General features: G+C 38.4%; 1 protein-coding gene and 1 non-coding gene across 2 annotated transcripts; one reads left to right on the forward strand and one right to left on the reverse strand.

Annotated features, from left to right (window-relative positions):
* The first annotated feature begins 585 nt into the window (after positions 1–585).
* unm_sa1261 (un-named sa1261) lies at positions 586–14,794 on the forward strand. The gene is made up of 4 exons (XM_058376159.1): positions 586–830; positions 6,445–6,667; positions 10,697–10,899; positions 11,871–14,794. The coding sequence occupies exons 2-4, from the start codon at positions 6,496–6,498 to the stop codon at positions 12,711–12,713; spliced, it is 1,218 nt and encodes a 405-aa protein (XP_058232142.1). The 5' UTR covers positions 586–830; positions 6,445–6,495; the 3' UTR covers positions 12,714–14,794.
* A 5,856-nt stretch (positions 14,795–20,650) lies between these two features.
* Positions 20,651–20,769, reverse strand: LOC131344860 (5S ribosomal RNA). The gene has a single exon (XR_009203405.1). It is a non-coding gene; the product is annotated as a 5S ribosomal RNA (ribosomal RNA).
* Between the last annotated feature and the right edge of the window lie 284 nt (positions 20,770–21,053).

Raw genomic sequence — 21,053 nt, forward strand, 5'->3', positions numbered from 1 at the left:
TTTACAGTCTAGATCTAGTATATCTTCTCAGCTTGTATTGTGGTTAGCCGTTTGTTTTTGGGGGTTAAGATAATCCTGAAAAAAAAAAACATTAGGTTTATTGATCACTGACCAAGGATCATTCCTTGATTATTCTTTGCTGAGCCTCTGAAAGACCAGAAAGGTTCGTGTGAGCTACAGGACTGCACATGTTAGTGTTGCTTCTTATGTAATTCATAAAAGCTCGATGGTTAGCTGCCAAGTTAAATCTAATGTGTCATTGTCAGATAAATACTATCTTTGTTGTTTGTAAGAACAAGATTGTATCACCGGTCCGTGCATGTGCTCGTCTGAACATGCGCAGAACATGTGCATGTGCATGGAGACTGCTACGTCCCAAACGGCGTACTATCATAATAGATAGTAGCCAAGTAGTCGAAATAGTACGATATCTTGGGTATTATTGCGGCATACTATTTAGTACAGTAGTATGGATCTTGAAACGTAGCATGACTTCAGCGCTTCTTCTCGGTGAGCTCTGATTGGCTGCTTTGGGCGGTGGGCGTGGTTTCATTTCTCCCTATTTCACCTCAGCCCCAGCCAAAGCAGTAAATAGATAAGAGGACACGCCGTTCATCCACAGGACTCAGCAGCGCGCGAGCTGGCAGGTGTGTCCGCGCGTGGATCAGTGCGATAATACAGAGATAAGATTCTTCACCGGCAAAAATTTAGGTCCAGATCTACCCCAATGATATAGACAGACCTGTCCTCTGGACGCAATGACGGCAGGAGCTGGTGGACGCAGTGCGCTTTAAAAAAAAAAAAAAAGAAGAAGAAGAAGAGGAAAAAAGGTAGGGGGACATCTTATTTGCGCGCATGTATGCGTATAATTGAGCAGGCTTTAATTTAGCTCAATTCATAGTGAGAGCTCTGAAGCACGGGTCCAGAAACACGAACCTGTTTTCGTGCTCAGTGATGTTGCAGAATGCTTGCAAATACACAACAGCAACCAAAAGCTGTGCACTTCTATTTTGTAGCGTTGACATGTATATTTACATGAAGCTGTGCTTTTAAAGGAAGGTGTCAACTAACAAGAATAATAGGTGTGCATATCGCATATGGAGCATCGCATTCAGTGTGTCAGGTTTCCTCTTATTTGTTTGCTTTTGCAGAGAGGATTCGCACATGTTCAGAGGAGCACACATTCAATCCACATACACACACACACACACACACACATAAGGGTTAAAGAGAGAGTCTTACAGATGTATCAGGCACCTTTACAGATCAATACCAGTGCAATTCCTGACAAGCTGATCAATGCACTGCTGTATTGATTGCAAATTGCCAATGGCGTTATTTTCCAAACCCACTAAGAGAGGTGAACAAAATACTGAAGTGACAGTATTCCTTCCCCTTATCTGCCTGACAGTGCACACTGGACTATTGAGATGAACTCAGCTTGAAATATCCACATCCTGTTCTCTCTGTTCCTCAGGGGAAGAGAGTGTTTTGTGAGCAAGCCGTGTTTGACTTCACACCTTGTCATTATTGCAGCCTGATATTAGCCAAGCAGTTGGCTGAGAGGGAGGTGTTGTGCTTGTAGTGTGCACTCATTAGCTAGAGTTTGCACAACGGCCGTTATATAGAGCTGCCCGTGGTATTTGCACATACAAAAATGAGCTTAGTGATTCCAGGCAGGCATACAAAGGACATGCTGACTGAAGGCACCTCTGTCTTTAATGTGCTCAGAGTCTGCATGAACACTGTGTGTGTGTGTGTGTGTGTGTGTGTGTGTGCGCATATGTGTGTAACCATGGGCACTTGGGTGCAGGTTGAACAGAAACAGCAAGTAGACCAGCACTAACAGGGCCTCCAAGGTCTGCACTGAACATAATTACAGACAGACATTGCTGTCCATGGTTGCACATTCATGTTAGCCAGCCAACCAGAAATTCTTATAAGGCTTTGCTAGAAGTAGTATATCTCTTATCCTACTAGACTGTGAATTTTCTGGCCTCACACACTCAGGGTGGTCTGAGCAGTATCTGCAGATTTATACTTAACCTGACTACCCCAAATTTGCTGTAATTCCAGATGTCAGTTACTTCAAAATCAATGACTAATAAACCTAGTATTGTTCCTCCTGCAGGCTTACTACTCAAGGTTACAAAGGATTTCAGAAAACACAATGGGTCGTACAGGCACACTTTGTTTCTTCCAGGAGATTGTAATGTGAGCTGACATTTATAGTCTTGTTATTGAAAGAGTGGCGCGATCAGTGAGATAGAGACAATACCCTTGGTTTGAGTCCGCAGGCCTCACTGAAGATTCCTTCTTGTTACTCGTTTGGCTGTTCAATCATGGATAGGTAATTCTCTCTCTCTCTCTCTTTCTCTTTCTCTCTCTCCCCCTCTCTCAGTCAAACACACACACACCTTAGTGTGTACCAGATATGCTACAGATCACTGAACAATCCAAGGCAGGCTAAACAAAGCTTAACAGCAGATTTGCAGCAAGACAAGCAATACAAAACAAGCTGCATAATCATCCACATTAGACTATAAATGTGAGTTTCTTTACACTCGTATTTACACTCACATTTACAATCACTCTTGAGTAGAAAGAACAACCAAAGCCCTAAAATAGACTTCTGTCTTGGTTCAATTGACTTACTGAATTTAGTAACAGAAATACTGTGCAAGATATGCTGTATGGAAACACAATGTACCATCATGTTTTGGTGCAGTCCTGAACTATATTTTAAATGATTTTATTGTGGATTTAATGCCAACTATGAATGATAGCACATGTCTTGTAATTTTGTCCACTTATGAAGAATATATATTCCTGCATGTTGGCTTCATACAGCCTGAAGCATAGAGAGGCTGTACAGCCTCGTGAACTGCCATTGCAACATCGATTAAGTCATTAGAAATGATTGTTACCTGCACAAGGCTTAGCAGAGAATTTGGCATTGATTTGTTGGCTGAGAGATGCTTGCTGCGATGTTGACTGTGCAGTAGCTGTGGTGAGAGAGGGATAGAGGAGCAGGAAGCCAGTGGTCTGTGAAGATAACCCCCTATGGGGGGGGGGCACAATTTGCATATTTGTTGTACAGTGCTTTTGCAGAAAAACATGGACCTTAGAGGAGCTGTTTCACAATAAGCTGCATGGGGGGGTGGACTGAGCTGTGCTTAGCCGATTCTGCAAGCAAAGCCGCATGAAGCAAGCCGTTGTACATCATTGCACAATTTGCACATTTGTTGTACAGTGCTTTTGCAGAAAAACATGGACCTTAGAGGAGCTGTTTCACATTAAGCTGCATAGGTCAACTTTCTGTATGCACAGAGTGTTGGATGACTTAACACCTTGCAGACTTAACTCAAGTCACCGACGGTTCTGGATTACTTGGTAACCCCAGGGCGAAATCAGACATGATACCCCCAGTTCTACCCAACGCTCCGGAAATAAGGATGCAACAACCTTACATGGGTTAAAAAGCTAAATAACTATTTATTAACTATTTTCAATGCAACATAACTCAAATATCAAATAATTAAAAAGAGAAATAGCTGAATGAAATCAACTTGTGTCTACTCGGTGCTTTTACACCAGAATCCTGAATCTAATAATTAGCCCTGCTGCTGGTTTTCATTTATGCAAACGTATCATCATATGATTCCTGTCGTACATCAGGACTAAGGAAGCATTTTATTTCTGTTTATATATATATATATATATATATATATATATATATATATATATATATATATATATATATATATATATATATATATATATATATAAACTGATCAAGGCCAATCTGAATGAAGTTTGTGTTAAACAATGTGGATAATCAATATAAAAATTGGTTAATTAGATTTATATTTATCCATTTGGGTCTAAGTGCTTTCACACTCAGAAGCTGTGTATCCATTATGTGCTTCTGCATTTGCACCTCATTTGGAGGTTGTGTTGATGGGATAAACATCAATACAATAGAAAAAGCAAGTTTGATTTAATTGACTGAGTTGATTCCTTCAAACTGTTAGTGCTCCATGAACACAGTGTGTGTGTGTGTGTGTGTCTGTGTGTGTTTTAGGTTGAACAGAAGCAGCATGTAGACCAGCACTAACAGGACCTCCAAGGTCTGCTCTAAACCTAATTACAGACAGAGGTTGCTGTCCATGGTTGCACATTCTTTCTGGGAAGCCAACCAATAATTGTTATAAGGCTTTGATGGTGGTAGTAGTATGTCATCTATATTACTAGGCTCTGAATTTTCTGCACTTAGACACTCAGGGTAGGCTGAGCAGCAGCTTAGATATCTGCAGTCTTCACAATCAGAACATTTGTATCCATTCTGGACATCTGCATTTGATTCTTATTTTGAGCATGTTTTATTCAGATGAACATCAGAACACTAGGAGTGATTTGGATATAACTGACTGTTATGCACTGCACACAAATGGCATAAACGGTGTCAAATTCCCTTGTCTGTCAAACATATCCTGTTGGAATGTAACATTCATGATGCTGCCAGAAAATGGTTTTATTCAGAAATATGTGTACATGGAATATTCCAGAGTGTGTCACCTAAATGTATTTTAGATTTTCTGTCCTAACCTAAAATGTTAGATAGAACATTTTTAAATTATAGGGATTGAAGGGTTGCCATGTAAAAAGCCCTGATGCTAACATGACATTAAAAACCTAATAAACAGATAAACAAACAAACCATAGCATAAGTCCGGCACCTTTACAACAAAATTGCAGTGGTCTTCAGGTCTGGGTTCTGAGAGTTTTGTTTTGTTGTGTTTTTTGGTGAATTGAATAAGCTTATATGGCTAAATATGGATTCTCCCAACTAGTAAGACTCTGTGAAGGGAGTGCAAATATCTGACTCAGCAAATCAATTGACAACCATTGCAAGCTTTCTGGTTTCTTTGGTAGAATATGGTGGACAATAACAATGGAAATAACAATACCAAGTAAGTAAATCACGTCATTTGTAGGTTTAAACTATGGTGCTATCAAGTGGGCTGGTATGTGCAAAAGAAAGTGTTTAGGCCAAAGCTTTATATTCAGGCAGAAAATAAGCAAATTTTAAATAGTTGCTAATGTTATGCTATGTGGTGTGTTACAGGTTTTTTTTTTAGCTATGAAGTTAAATTTAGATTAAAAAATAAACAGCCAGCATCTTACATACAACGCACACACTCGCACATACAGAGTATCAAATCTCCACAGATGGCGTCTATGGACAGGATGTGCTATGCATCCTGTCTCATTCACCACATTCGTCTCCATTAACCAGCACTGGCAGCCTGTCGGGAGTGTGAAGTCTATTTAGTCATTGAGAAATCACACCAGTCAGTATGCTGAAGCATAAAATAGCTCAATAAATCATCCTTCAGCTCATGATAGTGTAACATTAGGCTTAGAGTTTATTTAAATGTGTCATCTATACATACACATCGACATATTAAAGGACAAAAATAGAGGAACTGTTATTCTGTGGGGGGTATTTTGCTGGTATGGTTTGGGTCAACTGGTCCCCTTTAAGGGAAGTTTCTGTGTAAATCAGTAGAAAGTGATTCTGACTGATCATCCTGATCCGATAATGAAACCTTTTTGTTTTGATTGGAGTGGTCTCATTCAGGATGATGTCCCCATCCACAAGAAATGAGAGCTCACTGAATGGTTTGATGAGTATGAAAAAGATGCTAATCAGACGCTATGGTCTTCCCTTGTGATTACGCACATCATACTAAGACACTTTTACAGTCAAAGTTTCCTTTGATTTGTCACCTGTTCTTATAAGCATGAACATTATATATTTTATATATATATTATATACACTCCTACAAAAACTTTTTTTCCCTAAGACTGTATGGTTACCTTTGGTATGTTTTATTTAACTGCTGTGGCTAGCCATATTCAACAGCTTGCACTGTGGCGACCACCATGTTTCATTCCTTCTGTTACTAGATACAGAAGAAGCCAATGCCCATTTCTTGACTGAACCATTTGTGGAAGCCAAATGTTAGTGTTATGTAATGTGCAAAAAATTGTCTGGCAACTTTTCTGCGATGCAAAAGTAAATGGCAAGCAGGGTGCAACAATGTAATTTAGCGGTTCACGAGAGGGTTCGTCTGGCTATGCTCTGTTCCCTGCTTCTGTTCAGCTGGTGTGAAACAAGTCTTGTAATCTTGAGAGCTTAAAAGGGGATTCGGGGAACAGAAACTAGATTGTTTACAGCAGGACAGAGAAGGTTACATAAGAAATCGTTTGGCTAAGATGCTAAACTTCTCTGAACTTTGTCTTTTTGATGTACAGGATAAAATCATTGTTTGGCTGCAGGGTTCAAGTCATGCTGCTAAACTGAAGGTGAAAATATCTCTGTAACCTTATGTCAACTTCTGTCTGAATCTTACATTTCTTTTGTGTTTTATTTTTCAGAACTTTCAGTGAATTTATTACCTGCAGTAACTGCCTCCTATCACTGGAAGAATGAGCACCTCCCCCATCGGATCTCGTGCCTCCATCGACATCTTGGAGGAGCTGCAGCTTATTGCGGCCCAGAATCTAGAGAAGCTGGACATTAATAAGTATTATGAGGTTATTAGGGAGCTGGGCAAGGGCACTTATGGCAAAGTGGATCTGGTTGTCCACAAGATCAGAGGTAAGCACTGGAACATTTACTCAGTTTTGGTTTTATTATCTTATGAAATAGATCTACATTTCATTAAATATTATAAAATTAGGGCCAATGGGTTACCACAACTATTGCCCAAGGCCACGCCCCACACAGAGGCCACTACAAAACATAATATATACATATCATATTATAACATAACTTGGCATAAGTCATGACACTGCTCATCGGCAACACTAATACAAGCATTTTGGTCCTTTCAGATATTATGGCATAGTTCTTTTGTCTTTTGATAGTTTCCATTTGTTCCAAATGTCAGGAATATTGTTGGAGAATTAGGGATAACTGTAAAAGACAAGCAACATGAGATGTTCAACCCTACTGGTGCTGGAACATGATAAAAGGAGAAGTGATATGATTTGAGGAGATTGATACAGTATGATAGTATCCTGAACAGTGTGAGACAGTGAGGCATCAGTGCAGTCTTATTTTATACTATCCATCATCCTGTATAGTTTGCTGTGCTGTGCAACTAGAGGCTCAGTGCTGCATAAATAAAGCAGCAGGAATCTAACGGAGTAGGTGTGAATTGAGGTGCTTAAAGTTAAGGCATATTTTTTGTGTATGATTATTGGCCTAATATGCTCTTGAGATTAAGCCTTACTGTATGGCTTTAATGACAGGCTTACTGTTTGATATGTAAATACTTAATACAGTCACTTTCATGTGGTGCTGTAATAGCTGTTATTTTCCTCAGCCCCAGGCCATGCATTAGCTTAATGTAGCCCTGACTACCACCATTCATGTTTAATAAAATTACTTTGTTCTTACACCACCTATCTAACCAGCTTTCACCTTTTCCCTAGACCTTAGGGTTTTGCCAAGGTTGTATTTGTCAGATAGTTTAGCATTCCTCTGATGTTGTGAAGATTTTTCATCAGAAGCACAAGGGAATTTATGTTCTCTTTGCAGCTGGTCTGAACAACATGGTTATCAGCCCAGCCAGTATCTTTGTATGTCTCACTTAGACAGCTGACCTTTGGAGAAAATACCAGAGAGATGGCTCAAGAACCCACAGCTGGCATCAAGTCTAAACTAAGCTGAGAATCAAAAAAGTTAACACCTTGTTCTTTCAATAATAAAGAAATTCTTTAATTTCTTAATCACAAAGTCTGCAAGTCATGTGGTTACTAGCAGGGAATAAGAACTACCTGCTCAAGTAAGCATTATGACGGTATTTGAGCATTATGACAATATCTGTTAGACTTATTTGTTAGGTAAGCAGAGAATAAGACACTTGGGTAGAAACTGCATTAGCGTTTATCAGTTTCTCCTCTGGAAGTGGTACGCTGATTGGAAAAGCTGAAGCAGTAAAGCTTCTAGGCAAGTCACAAGGCAAGTCCAGCGGTATAATCATTCATTCTTCTTGGCCAACCTTAATTATAAATGTGCCATAGATGGTGGGGCTACACCAGCAGGGTTTGAGGCTGGATGCATTCATTCAGTTTGGGGATCGCCTGCACAAAGTCAGGATGGATGGACTTTCAGTGTGTCCATGATCTTTAAGTGTAGTGTCAATATATTTAATACAAAATGATACACATTATATCATCATGCAATAATGACTGAAAGAAACATCTCAAATGCAGGTAAGAGTCATGAAAAATTGCTGAAACATTTGCTTAGTTTAGAAGATACTCTGTAATCGTGCACAGCAGAAGTGAGGAACGCCTACAGATATTTCTGCATAAAGTTTCAGCATAAATGTCAAGGCTGTGCGCAGAGTACAACACTAAGGCCACAGTGCAGTTGCTCCAAAGGAGCTTGGAGACTGGTTAGGGTTTAGCATGAAGCTGGTTTTTACAGCTTTCTGAGAACAAAATTATGTATTAAATTATCTACTAAAATGAATAATTAACACAAGAATAATAAAAGACTACATTGGCACAAGCTTATGAAACATGCCGCTCTGTAGGCATACGTTTCAATCCACCGTTATTGCACCATCGTAAGCTAACCCATCGTCTGGCGATCAGCAGAAAGAAAATAGTAGACCATGTTGTAGTAGTAATGTTTTTTTCTAAACAGCACAAGCAAGAGAAGCCTAGGTCAAATGACATGTTTGTCTTTGCTGGCAGGGAAACCTCTCATGCTCTCCAGCCTAAACCCCCCTCTGTTAATCACTGGGTTCTGATGATTTTTAATGAGTCACAGATAAACACACCATCTGTTGTCACCCTAAACCCCAGCACTCTCAGCCTTTGGTTCATGTTGTGCATAAAGCACTCTACAAAATGGGCTTGACCGTGAAAAACTGTGCAGATGGTCCTAGAATTCCACAGTCCCTTTTCTCAAATCAACAGGCAGTTACTATATTGCATTTATTACATTTCAGTTTTATTACACTGACTCTGACTCTGCGATTTTTCTGTTTGAGAACTTACTGTGGATTTCTACACTAGATATAGAGGACACTTATGTCTAAGGTGTAGATTTACCTCAAATATAATCCATGAAATATTTTAGACACCCTTTGAACCCCTAAACTGAAAATGAATATTTATCATATAAAGCTGGTTCTGCAGCTTGTTTGTAATGCAGTAAATTCTAATCCTGCAATGTGTCTGGAAGTAAAATGAGACAACACGCACATTATGGGTTTTTCATCACACATCATCACAACATAAACATGTGCATATATTTCATGTCAAAGATTATAGCAAATACCCTGAGAAATACCTGCCACTTATATGAATATGGGCTGAAATTCTGCTGTCTGTAAATAAATAACAGGGACATCATCAGAAATAAAGCTGAAGGCGAGGACTAGTTGTTCTAAAATATTAAAATTTTAGAGGTCAAGAAGAGGGAGTCTGCATCTAACTTTAAAATAAAATATTGTTCTTACATTGGAATTTAACAGAACCTTTATTACAGTATACTGGCATGTTCAAAATGAACCTGACGGATTCAGTATGAACCATCGCTTTTAGTTTTCTTTACTAGTATTGATGCCGTTCCACCTCTCTGCATTTCTGACAGACAAACACATCTGCTACAACAGATGTTGGCTACTTTGGTTATTCTGAGCCTTTGTTTGTCTTCCTTTGGTTCTTTAGTCTCATAGATTGGCTGCTCTATGTAACACAGCTAGTGGTTATGGAGGGGCATTCATTCCTCCCCTCGAGCTTTCCATAACAATAGCTTATATCGTCGAGCATCTTCGAACAAACTTCTGTCAGATGCTCCTTTCACACTGGAGTCTAGAGATTTAATTAAGCTAAGAGAAAATGTCACTGGTGATTTGTTACAGCCTGTGCAACATTGTCCTAAGGTAGCGAGTGTTCCAGTCAGGGTGAGAAGGACATGCTAGACAAGTCAATCCCTTAATTTCATCTCCATCAGCAACATTGCTGTATTTCCCCAAAGAGCTAGTGAGACTCCCAGCATCTTTACATAATGAATGAAGTCAAAGGGTTTACTGGAAGAAATCAATTCTTCAACATTCATGAACCTACTTGTCTTAGTGTTATATAATAGTGATAAAAACAGCATCAAGAACATTGTCCTGAAATTATAGTGCATTACCAGCAGTGAGGGAAAAAATTATGTTATAAAAGACATGCATGTGATTTCTCTTTTATTAAGAGAAGACTGTATTCTTTATAGATGTTTTATACCTGTTTAACATAAATAGGACCTGTTTATCATACTGTTAATGGATAAAAATGACAGCATGTAAAAGGCTACGGTGAATCTCATTCCATTTGTAACGATACACTTGAGACGTTTGGTGAATTTTAATTTTTATTTTCTTCATTTTGGTAGAACCTGCCTTTATTTATTTTTTTAGAAAATTGCCCTTCTAATGTTCATAAATCTAACAAAAGCTCTTTTTTTGCAATAGAGTTAATCCATTTGTGCAAAAAAATAACAATGACCTGTCAAGAATCACTCCTTGTATTTAATATTCAGATTAACAGATTTCATTAGCTTTTCTATTAGGCCCATTGTCGCTGCAGCGTTGCTGAATGTTAAACCTTTCTATTTTCACAGGCACTAAGATGGCTCTGAAGTTCTTGCGGAAGAAAACCACTAAGCTAAAGAGCTTTCTGAGGGAGTACAGCATCTCGCTCTACCTTTCACCGTGTCCATATATCATCAGCATGTATGGAATTGCCTTTGAGACAGACGAGTATTACATCTTTGCTCAAGAGTATGCATTAGCTGGAGACCTCTTTGACATCATTCCCCCTCAGGTGAGCAAAACTGAGGCTTGATCAGTAAGCAGTCACTGGTTACTGGGTAAAAGTAATTCCACTGAATTCAGGTTTGCATTTCAAATTTGACATGCAAAGGGAACTGTATACTGTATGTCCTTATCGTTGTGGAGTGACCGCAAGGTACTACTTTCTACTGCTAGTAATTAAATTACAATAATGAAACTGAGATACATCTAGTTTCACAGTTATGTGAAAATGATTTTTTCAATCGTTTTTTAAAATTAAAATAGCAGCAGGTATAATTCTACTTCACACTGGAAAAAATCTAGGTATATTATTGGCTTTTTTTATTTCCATTATTAATTATGTAATTTTTAGGCTTTGTTTATTTCACATTTGTAATGTGTAACAACTTCTCCAGTTATCCCTAATGATGTCAGTAATTTTTCTGCTAATTATTCACCAAGCTTGCATTCACTACTTCCTCTTTAGTTGCTGGCGTTAAAATCTTCTTCCTCATGGATCATGTTTGAGTTATTTTTTTCTTTTATTTGGACAGGTGTTTGATTAAGCTATTTTAAATTGATCTATTCAAGTGTATAATGTTATTGCTTATCAGTGAGATGTTAATATAAGGCACAGTCACCTCTAATATAACTATGTCTTTATCTTTTTAACTAATACTCTGACCGTTATGAGCAAACCACTATAATAATGCAACCTGACTGTTATAATTATGATATCCCTTGACTGTAATTTTGAATAATAATTTGAATATTATTGGTGATCAAACTCCATTGTGACGTATTTATTGCTGGCCTTTTTAAAAAAAATGTCAGCTCTGGGATTTGGATTGTATTTACCATGAATTTCATGTCCTAAATTCTGTATCTTGATGCCATGATAAAATGCATATACAGCTACAGCTTATTGCCAGGTGGTTTTCTAGTCCAGGTTGTCTATGCTAATGTCTTCATTAAGCCTCTGTTCTCCATTGTACTTCATAGGTGGGGCTGCCAGAGAGTGTTGCGAAGCGATGTGTACACCAGGTGGCCTTGGCACTGGACTACCTTCACTCTAAGAAGCTGGTACATCGTGACATCAAGCCTGAAAATGTGCTCATCTTCGACCGGGAGTGCCGTAAGGTCAAGCTGTCAGATTTCGGCATGACACGCCGAGCCGGTTCACCAGTAAAGCGTGTGAGCGGTACCATCCCGTACACAGCACCTGAGCTGTGTGAGCCAGGCCGCCACGATGGTTTCTGTGTGGACTACAGCACAGATGTGTGGGCCTTTGGAGTGCTCCTATTCTGCATGCTCACAGGCAACTTTCCATGGGAGAAGGCACTTCCATGCGACGCCTTTTACGAGGAGTTTGCACGCTGGCAGCAGCAGCCAAGGAGGCGGGCGGGTGTAGTGCCATCACAGTGGCGACGCTTTACCAGCGAGGCACTGCGTATGTTCCGGCACCTCTTGGCCATCGAGAAGGAGCAACGCTGCTCTGTCAGTGAGGTGCTCACCTTCTTCTGCCACTGCTGGATGCTAGACACAGAAAACGGCAACACTGCTACCTCACCCAGTGGTGCGGTGCTCAATGGGCACCTGGCTGAGCTCAGCTCTTCGTCCTCCGAGGAAGATGATCTGGTTGAGCGTCTGAAGCAGCAGAGCCTGTCACCTGTGTGTGCTGTGGCCAAAGCAGGCATCATCATTGAGCCAGTGGCACAGCCCTATTCCACCGTATCTACCATCAACTCGCCTTCCTCCAATAACAGCTACGAGCGTGTCTCCCGTGACTCCAACGGTAATGGAGGTCGCATCCTTGTGACCACACCCATTGAGATCTGTGTGTAGTGAGGCTCTAGAAGGTTAAAAGACTATACACGTACTGAAAACAATGGGAACCAGTCAACGGTGAGGACTCAAATCCTTAAACAAGGAGGAAATGTCCGTATCTCATGCTGAGTGAAGAACACGGTGAAAACGTTGGACGGCGGCAGACTTGTCGATTGTTCCTTATGATGAGTGTATCTGAAGGAATACAAGAAGTTGAAAACAGTCAAGTCACATTGATTGTGTATTTCAGAATTTCAACCATGTTAATTCACATGTAATCAGTCCACTTTTAGCAACAGTGCACACATGGGGGAAAAACATGAAAACAAACAGGTGCAAAATTTCCTGTACCATCATACAGCAATATGTTAAATGTTTTGCAAAAATAAAAATCAACGTGACAACCGTCCCAGTTGTAATGTCTGAGACTAACTGCAAAAACACACAATGTGAAAATGTTCATAATGTGATTTTTGGAAGTGGTACTTATTTGTGCTTGAATGTCTATTTGGTTAGTGAGTAACTTCAATAAAAATGTAGGGGTTTTTTGCATTGTTTATTTTGGTCTTGATATTTTGCTATTTATTTTATACTGTAGCAGTATAGACTTAATAATGCCCAGTCGCCATTATGGTGTGTGTTGCATTGTTAAAAAAAAATCAAGTCCATCTAAACCAAAATGTTAAAAGAACTTCCCTGTTCTCTTCATTTGAACAGTACATGCATGCCTTTTTCTGTGTTGTTTCTTAATATGGTGCATTTTTGAGAGCTTCAATGGGTCTCCTCACAGTGAGCGAGGCCTAGATTGCTCGGATGATGTCACCAATGTGATCATGGTGCATACAGATGCCTGTCACTATTCTGAACACAGAGAAGGTCTGATTTGTGCTTAAAAAAAAACTAAAAGGGTACAGAGCATGCCAGTGATTCCAATGCAGCGATACAGAATCATTTGTCCATGCCTTGAGAAAGAGGACACTTCCGTAGGTGTGTACTTTCTAAGTGCAGATGGACAATTTGGAAGAATTCTTCTGACTTGAACTGACTTGAACGTCTGACTGACGTGATTTAAGAATTTCTCAGGTATATATGGCTATACTGAGTAATGTCTCACAATAGCCGGGTTTAAGTCATTGAAGGAAGGACAGTATGAGTCGGTGCCACTGGGATGTGTCACAGAGAAACCGACTGCATTAAATAAACAGACTCTGAACCTTATTACAATATATATGGAACTTGATTTGATTGAGACTGTTATCACTTGATGTGTGTGAATCATTTGTTGCCAGAGCTAAAAAAATATTTGGATGTTACATTTGATGCTTTGTTTCAACTCTCACTCAAATTGAGGGTAAACTTTAAAATAATAAATGATCTAAACCAAAAACTTCTTCATATGGGGTTCTCATTAAGATCTAACCCCACACATCTGCTCCGTCATGATTTTGACACAGATTTTTATGGCATAGTTTTTATTATTTTCTTCATGTATTTGCGTGGATTTTTTTTTTTTTTTAAATACCAATTTTGATAAATGCATGGTAGCAGAAGTGTTTTAAAGAAATCGCTCAGAAATTGGAGAAAGGAATGTCTGATGTGGCATCATTGAAAAGGATCTTTCTGAAATTGCATGGATATAAAACCTATGTAAACGGGTCTTTTTTATCTGTGCTACCTTTTAGATTTGTGGAATTAAATGTGTCGTGATATTTTACAGTAGCACAAATTTGCTTAAATTGATATTTTAATGGAATTAAAAATGACAAGGAGAACGAAAAACGTAACGTAGGGCTTCATTTATTCTCTCTGTGCTGTAGGCCTACATGTGTTCTAATGAGGAGGTTTAGAACATTAGTGCAGTCTGTCAGACAACCTTTTCTTGGATATGTTGAACTTGTGAATCCGTGAACACTTGTCAACAACTGATGACAGAAAAGCATTTTTTTTTTAAAAAAAGAAACAATGATCAGACATTGTCATTCACAAAGACAGTTTTTTTCAAATTGACTTGTCTGTTAATATTTGCATGCGTCAGTATTGTTCTGGAGAGATAATGTTGAAATAAATACATATCCTTGATGCGGAAGACTGAAGAACAATTTTGTCTGTCATATTTCTTTCTACTTATATTTCACTTTCTACTTTAACATTACAGTCCAATTTATCAGTAGTTTGATTGGGATCATGTTCAAGTGACCATGTCTCCTGAGCTGAACATTTACTAGAGTTTATACTCAAATACAGGCCGTACCTTTGCTTTGCATTGAAAACATAACGAAGCTAGCAGAAGCGATGTCTGCATTTGTGCTGTTATTTAAGAGGGCATCTCCTGATACATATAAATCACAGGCAACATACCTACAGCTCTGGAAAAAAATAAGAGACCACTGCCCAATCTCCAGATTTGAACCCTATTGAAAAGCTCTGGAATGTCATCAAGAGGAAGATTGATGGTCAGAAACCATCAAGCAAAGCTGAGCTGTTTGCTCTTTTGCACAAAGAGTGGTATAAAGTTCCCCAACAGCAATGTGAAAAACTGGTGGAGAGCATGGAGCCAAAACGCCTGCAAATCGGGGTTATTCCACCAAATACTGATTTCTTAATGTTATTTAGCCAAAGCATTAACACAATTGTTTACAAATTATTTTCAATTTGTTTTATTTGAGTTATTAAAGCTCTGCAAATACTCCAGGATCTTGGGTTATTTTGATGTGTTGTCATTTCCTTTAAATATACACTCTAAATAACAATAGTTATATTTTGAATTTAGGAGAAATATTGTCAGCAGTTCACAAAAAATGAAACAAAACCGTTCATCTCACCAATACATGAACCTGTAAGAAAAAAACATAAGAAACTGATTATTTTGCAGTGCATGGTCTCTTATTTTTTTCCAGAGTTGTATACAGTATACAGTATTAATCTTTGTTAAGGTTTAGAAGAGGAAAAATTTAACAAACTGTTTTGCATTTGTTACTAGAGTATAACTTATATATTTAAAAAAAACATTAAATTGTGTCATAAATTAAATATATATGTTTTTTTCTCAAGTTCTCTAGTTTCCACCCACGCTTACATGCAGGTTGACAAATTGGCTATGCTTATTGATAAGGTGTAAATGAGGGTGTGAATGTGTGTGCATGACACCCTGTGATCAACTGGCATCACACCCGAGGTGAATTCACTTGTCTAATGCCCACTGTTACCAGGATCTGTTCCAGATCTATTTCAACCCTGACCAGCATAAAGCTATTATTGGAGATGACTGAATAAACAAAAGAATGAACTATTAAATGTACAAAAACAAATTAGAAACAAAGCAGAGGTTTGTTTTTTAAACCTGGATAAGGGATGGGGAAAAAAATCTCCTGCAAAACATTTTAAGTTAGTTACTGCATCTTTCTATACGTTATATTCCAAATACTTTAGTTTCATGGATGACATGGATGTCAAGGGCCCAGACTAACTAAATCTAGATAGGTGAAGACGGAAAGGTTTTTTTTGTCAAGTTCCTCTTTGTTTATGCTCATGATAGCCTCAGATTCCTTTGCTGACAGGAGTGGAACTTGATGTGTTCTTCTACTAATGGAACCTGAAACCAGACCTTGGTCATCCATATCATAATCAATGTGATTATCTGTGAACAATACCTGGTGCTCTTGCCTTATCTCTGCATTATAATTTGCATTGCACTGCTTCTGAATGTTTGGCTGGTCAGATACCTGCATGAATGTGCTATGTGTGTATATTTAAAATATATGTATATACTCTATGTATGTATATCTTAAGTTTTCATATAGTGCCAGCAATATAAAGAGCATAGTTAGAGGTGTTTTTGTGAATTTTTTTGCTGCTTTTTCTTTCTTTCTTTACAACTATTTTGGCTGATGTAGTATTTTGCACGTTTTTGTTTTTGTTTTTTGTATTTATTTATTTTTTGCCTGATAATATCAGCATTTCATTTTCCATTCTTTTTTAAACTGTTGAACATATACTGTATTTTGCTTTACCTCAGGATCCTGAGAATCTTTCACTGAATTGTAAATGCATTTCAGTCTTTGAAATGTCATTGGAAAGAGAAGAGACAGAATAAGAGCAATACCAAGCACAGGACTAGAACTGTCTGTTCTTTCCTCAATCAGATTGAGAGAGAGAGAGAGAGAGAGAGAGAGACAGAGAGAGGGGGGAGGAGTGTGTGTGTGTGTGTGTGTGTGTGGCTACCTGACTGCATTCGATTTCTAACCCCTGTTCACAAAGACAAGGTTGTGTAATAATGGACAAGCAAAGTTGTGTGTTTAAAAAAAGCAGAAAGCAGAAGTGACATTTAAGGATAAATTTGGGCCTCATTTGCCACTCAATCATGCAGCAATTGGTGGAAAAAGACTATCTTTGAAGTAGCAAACTGAAAACAATTTACCAGGTTTAACATGTAATAATTAATGTGTTTCTGAATATTTTTTATAAAGGATTTGCTCTTATTCAGTACTATAGAAGGCTTTACTATCTGTGGCTGTTTAAAACCTTAGACCGTTAGAAATGACTAAATCAGTTTCACATCAGCATATAGTAACGTGTGCTTTGCAAAAATGTGCAGCACAGGTTTTAACCCTGAAATACATAATATAATGCAATTACCTTTTTTTTAATCTTTATCTTCAATGTAATTAAATAATTTAATTTGATTAAACACAAATGTTTTAATGATGAGCCAAAAAAAGCATCTCAGAATGGTCTTTTTCCAGTCTTCAACCATGAGTCAGTGTCCACTGTAGCCTCAAAATGCTGTTCTTGGATGATAGAAGTGCAACAAAACGTGGGCTGTTGAAGCCCTTCCTTCTCAGATTTAACTTCTTGTGCATTCTGAGATTGAGAGAGTTTTTCTCTTCACCACTGTTGCAACAGGTAGTTATTCGAATTCTACTCTGACCTTTCTCATCAACAAGGTGTTTCCACCTGCAGAAGTGCCACTCACACAATGGTGTTTTTTTCGTACCATTCTGTCTAATCTCTAGCAGCTGTTGTGTTTGAAACTCCCAGAAGGTCAGCAGTTTCTGAAATACTGAAATCAACCCATTTGTCACCAACAACCAGTGGACAGTCACTGTGGTCACGTTTGCTATGCAATTTCTAATACCTCTCTTCAATGATAATGTATCTCAATAACTCTTGAATGGTTTAATGGTTCTGGTTTTAAACAGTATTTTTAAAACTTTTCCTTAAGTAGCCAAAGAAGCCTTCAAGGTGTTTCATTTAATATATCAATATACTTTATTTGTATAGACTCTGTTGATTTAAAACGCTTTGAGATGCTCTAAAGGAGAAAGCTCCTCTAGCGCTCAATTTCATAACAATGAAATTTCTTGTAATTCTCAATCCTAGTATTTTGTAAATAGCTTTTGAGAGGGTTATTTTCAACTACACTGTGTGAATGCATGGTGTTATTCAAGACCTGAAAGCCTTCCAAGAATAGGAAATGTTATTTCATGGTGGGGCCGAGTACAGAAAGTGCACACAGCTCGAACAGACTGAATTTGCGACAGACTTAGCATTAGGACTCCAAGCTCCCCGGGCCAGTGCTACATCCGAAAGCAGCCATCTGCTCTTAGACTACAATAGATTCCAGTGTCAGACAACTCAGTGACAAGTTCCTTGAATATTTTTAGCAGGCTCATGGTGAATATTTGCTAAATACTGTGAGCACCATTCATCAAGAGACAGCGATGTACAGTAAACCATTTGCACATGGCATTGTTTGGTTTAAAGTAATTCATTACCAGCATGGGGTAGGGCTTGCTGATTGTTGTCCTCATTAGAGCTCACTCTGAAAAGGTTTTCCATGCTCACTTATGTGTGTCTTGTTGCTCTGGCAACAAGATATTTTGCCGGAGCATCGTTTAGTATTCCAGAGACATGTAGTAATATGAGAGAGAGAGAGAGAGAGAGAGAGAGAGAGAGAGAGAGAGAGGGAGGAAAGGTTAGGAATACATATGCAAAAGACTGCACAAGAGTATATTCTTATACAGCATACACGCATCATCTGCATTAAGAGTTATTGCAAGAATATTCTCTATAATGAAATGAGAGCAGAAGTGTTAAGGTGATTCAAAGGTTACCCTGAATGTTCTGCAAAGACGCGAATGATCTGTTAAGCATTTCTGTGATTCTAGGATAGCTCTAGGGTTAGGGAACAGAGCTAGAGGCTCTAAAATAATAATTATAAAATCATTTAAGTACATTAAATCAGCTCTTTACATGCATGACAGCAATATCTCTCTCTTGCCCATGTCTGTATAGGCAACAAATAAGTGTAGTAGTATTTTCTAATGCTCAGCTGGACAGTATAAATTGGTTTAACATAAATGAGACTGTGTAATAATTAGTAGATCATAGCATTACAGTTGGACCTCAGGCTAACTGAAGATGATGTGGTTTTAAAAATGACTGCACAGCTTGCCATTAATTGTGAGTGCAACTCTATATCAATGCCCCCAAAAACAGATGTGTCATAGACTTGTTCCAATGACACCCATATCTTTTTAAGAAAATGAATGTTCCACAAATGCACTGTCAAATTAACAGAAACCTACTGACAGCCTGCTTGTCAGATAAGCTTGCAAATTGCAGTCATTATCTCTTGATAGGCATACAGGCACACAACACTTTTTGTCAGCATTGTGTTCCTTTTTTCAGTTTACAGTTTGACTCTTTTCACCCCTAAAAATGGATTGTGCCCTAGATAGCCACCCATACAGTGGGTCAGTTCTGCATCTTGTCCTGCAGCACGACTTGGCAGAGGTATATCATTTTTACAGACTGAGCTTACATATCTTGCAAATCTCCCACGTTCACACATTATGAGAGCGAAGCTGAAAATAATCAAACACAAAGCAAGAAGCACATCAGCTGTTCCCATGCTAAACATCCACTGCTAAATATGAACATGATGCACTGTTCACATCTAACCCCAAAGTGAGACAGAACCCACAGCCCAGATGCACTGTGCACCACTATACACTTTTAGGGAAAGTTTATTCTGAGCCTATTGATGTTGTGCTTAGCTACAGGTTAGAGTGATAGCAATACTGCAATAGTGGACTACAAAGCAAATTATATGTATGATTTTTGTGTATCACATAGTGGAAGTAAACTGATCCACTGGCCAAATATAGCAGTTACACAATTGGATTTTGTCCAGCTAAAGAAATCATCAGCATGTGCTTTGCCATTTAAATGAGCTGCTATAAAATTCCCTCCATTGCACTGCCTCTGTCCCAATATATACAATAGCATCTCAGTAAGATTTTGCCCAAAAGTATTCACCAGAAAAGATTCACTGCACCTTGTCATAGTTTCTACAAGTCTCTGGAACTGTCCTATAGGGACAAACATCATTCTTCCGAAATTGATTCCCTCAAATGATGTATTGTTGATTGTTGTGGAGAGTGCCATCTATCATGTTGCTCTGAATCTACCACAGGTATTCAAATGGGTTGAGATCTGGTTACTGTGAAGGCTTTAGCAAAAAAATGTATATAGATTATCAAATGGATGGTCTTGAAAGAGCTCACTTACATCAGAACAGCAATGTTTCATCTTTATCCGGGGTAGGGGGTATGATTCCCACCTCCACACATGTGCACTTAAAGGTTTATCTCAAGGTACTCGGGTTTTCCTGCCCAAATCAAATGACATGCGCTGAATAAAATCTCCAAATTATCATCAGTATTCCCTGTGTAGAATAAATGGAATGGAAAATGGATGGATGGAGAATAAAGCATGCAGAATGAATGCTGAGACTTCAACACTCATGGATGGATGGAGAGTAAATCATGCAGAATGAGTACAGGGGCTTCAGCACTCCTTTACATTCAGTCTAAATTGCATCATGGTCTTTTAGAATGACTTAAAATAGCAATAATGTAATACATGCGACAATTATCTTGGGAGGAAGAAAAAGCTTACAGCACCTGGTATTCCCAGGCGGTCTCCCATCCAAGTACTAACCAGGCCTGACCCTGCTTAGCTTCCGAGATCGGACGAGATCGGGCGTTCTCAGGGTGGTATGGCCGTAAGCGAGAGCCTAGCCTAAAACACCACTATTTGAAAATAGTATCAGCTAACGAGCTCCAAAACTTAAAAACTTTTTTTTAATAAAAATGTTATAGTAACTATGCAAATTTGTGACATGGTGGCCTGTATACTGTACAATATACTAATAATAACATACTTATTAAAAGACATATATGCAATTACATTATTCAATGTGTCAAATATTTTGACAGATAACCTATATGCAAAGGAAATTATTAGTGGATTATTTTTAAAGGCGACTTAAAATGTGAGCTTTCTTACACTTAG

The sequence above is a fragment of the Hemibagrus wyckioides genome, linkage group LG02 (assembly GCF_019097595.1).
Source record: "Hemibagrus wyckioides isolate EC202008001 linkage group LG02, SWU_Hwy_1.0, whole genome shotgun sequence".
In the NCBI taxonomy this organism is placed as follows: Eukaryota; Metazoa; Chordata; class Actinopteri; order Siluriformes; family Bagridae; genus Hemibagrus; species Hemibagrus wyckioides.

Bases quoted from the DNA above. Each gene is read 5' to 3' on its own strand.
- unm_sa1261 (XM_058376159.1), top strand. From the start codon at position 6,496: ATGAGCACCTCCCCCATCGGATCTCGTGCCTCCATCGACATCTTGGAG. The intron at 6,668-10,696 runs GTAAGCACTGGA...CTATTTTCACAG, and splicing joins GGTTGTCCACAAGATCAGAG to GCACTAAGATGGCTCTGAAG. The intron at 10,900-11,870 runs GTGAGCAAAACT...TGTACTTCATAG, and splicing joins TTGACATCATTCCCCCTCAG to GTGGGGCTGCCAGAGAGTGT.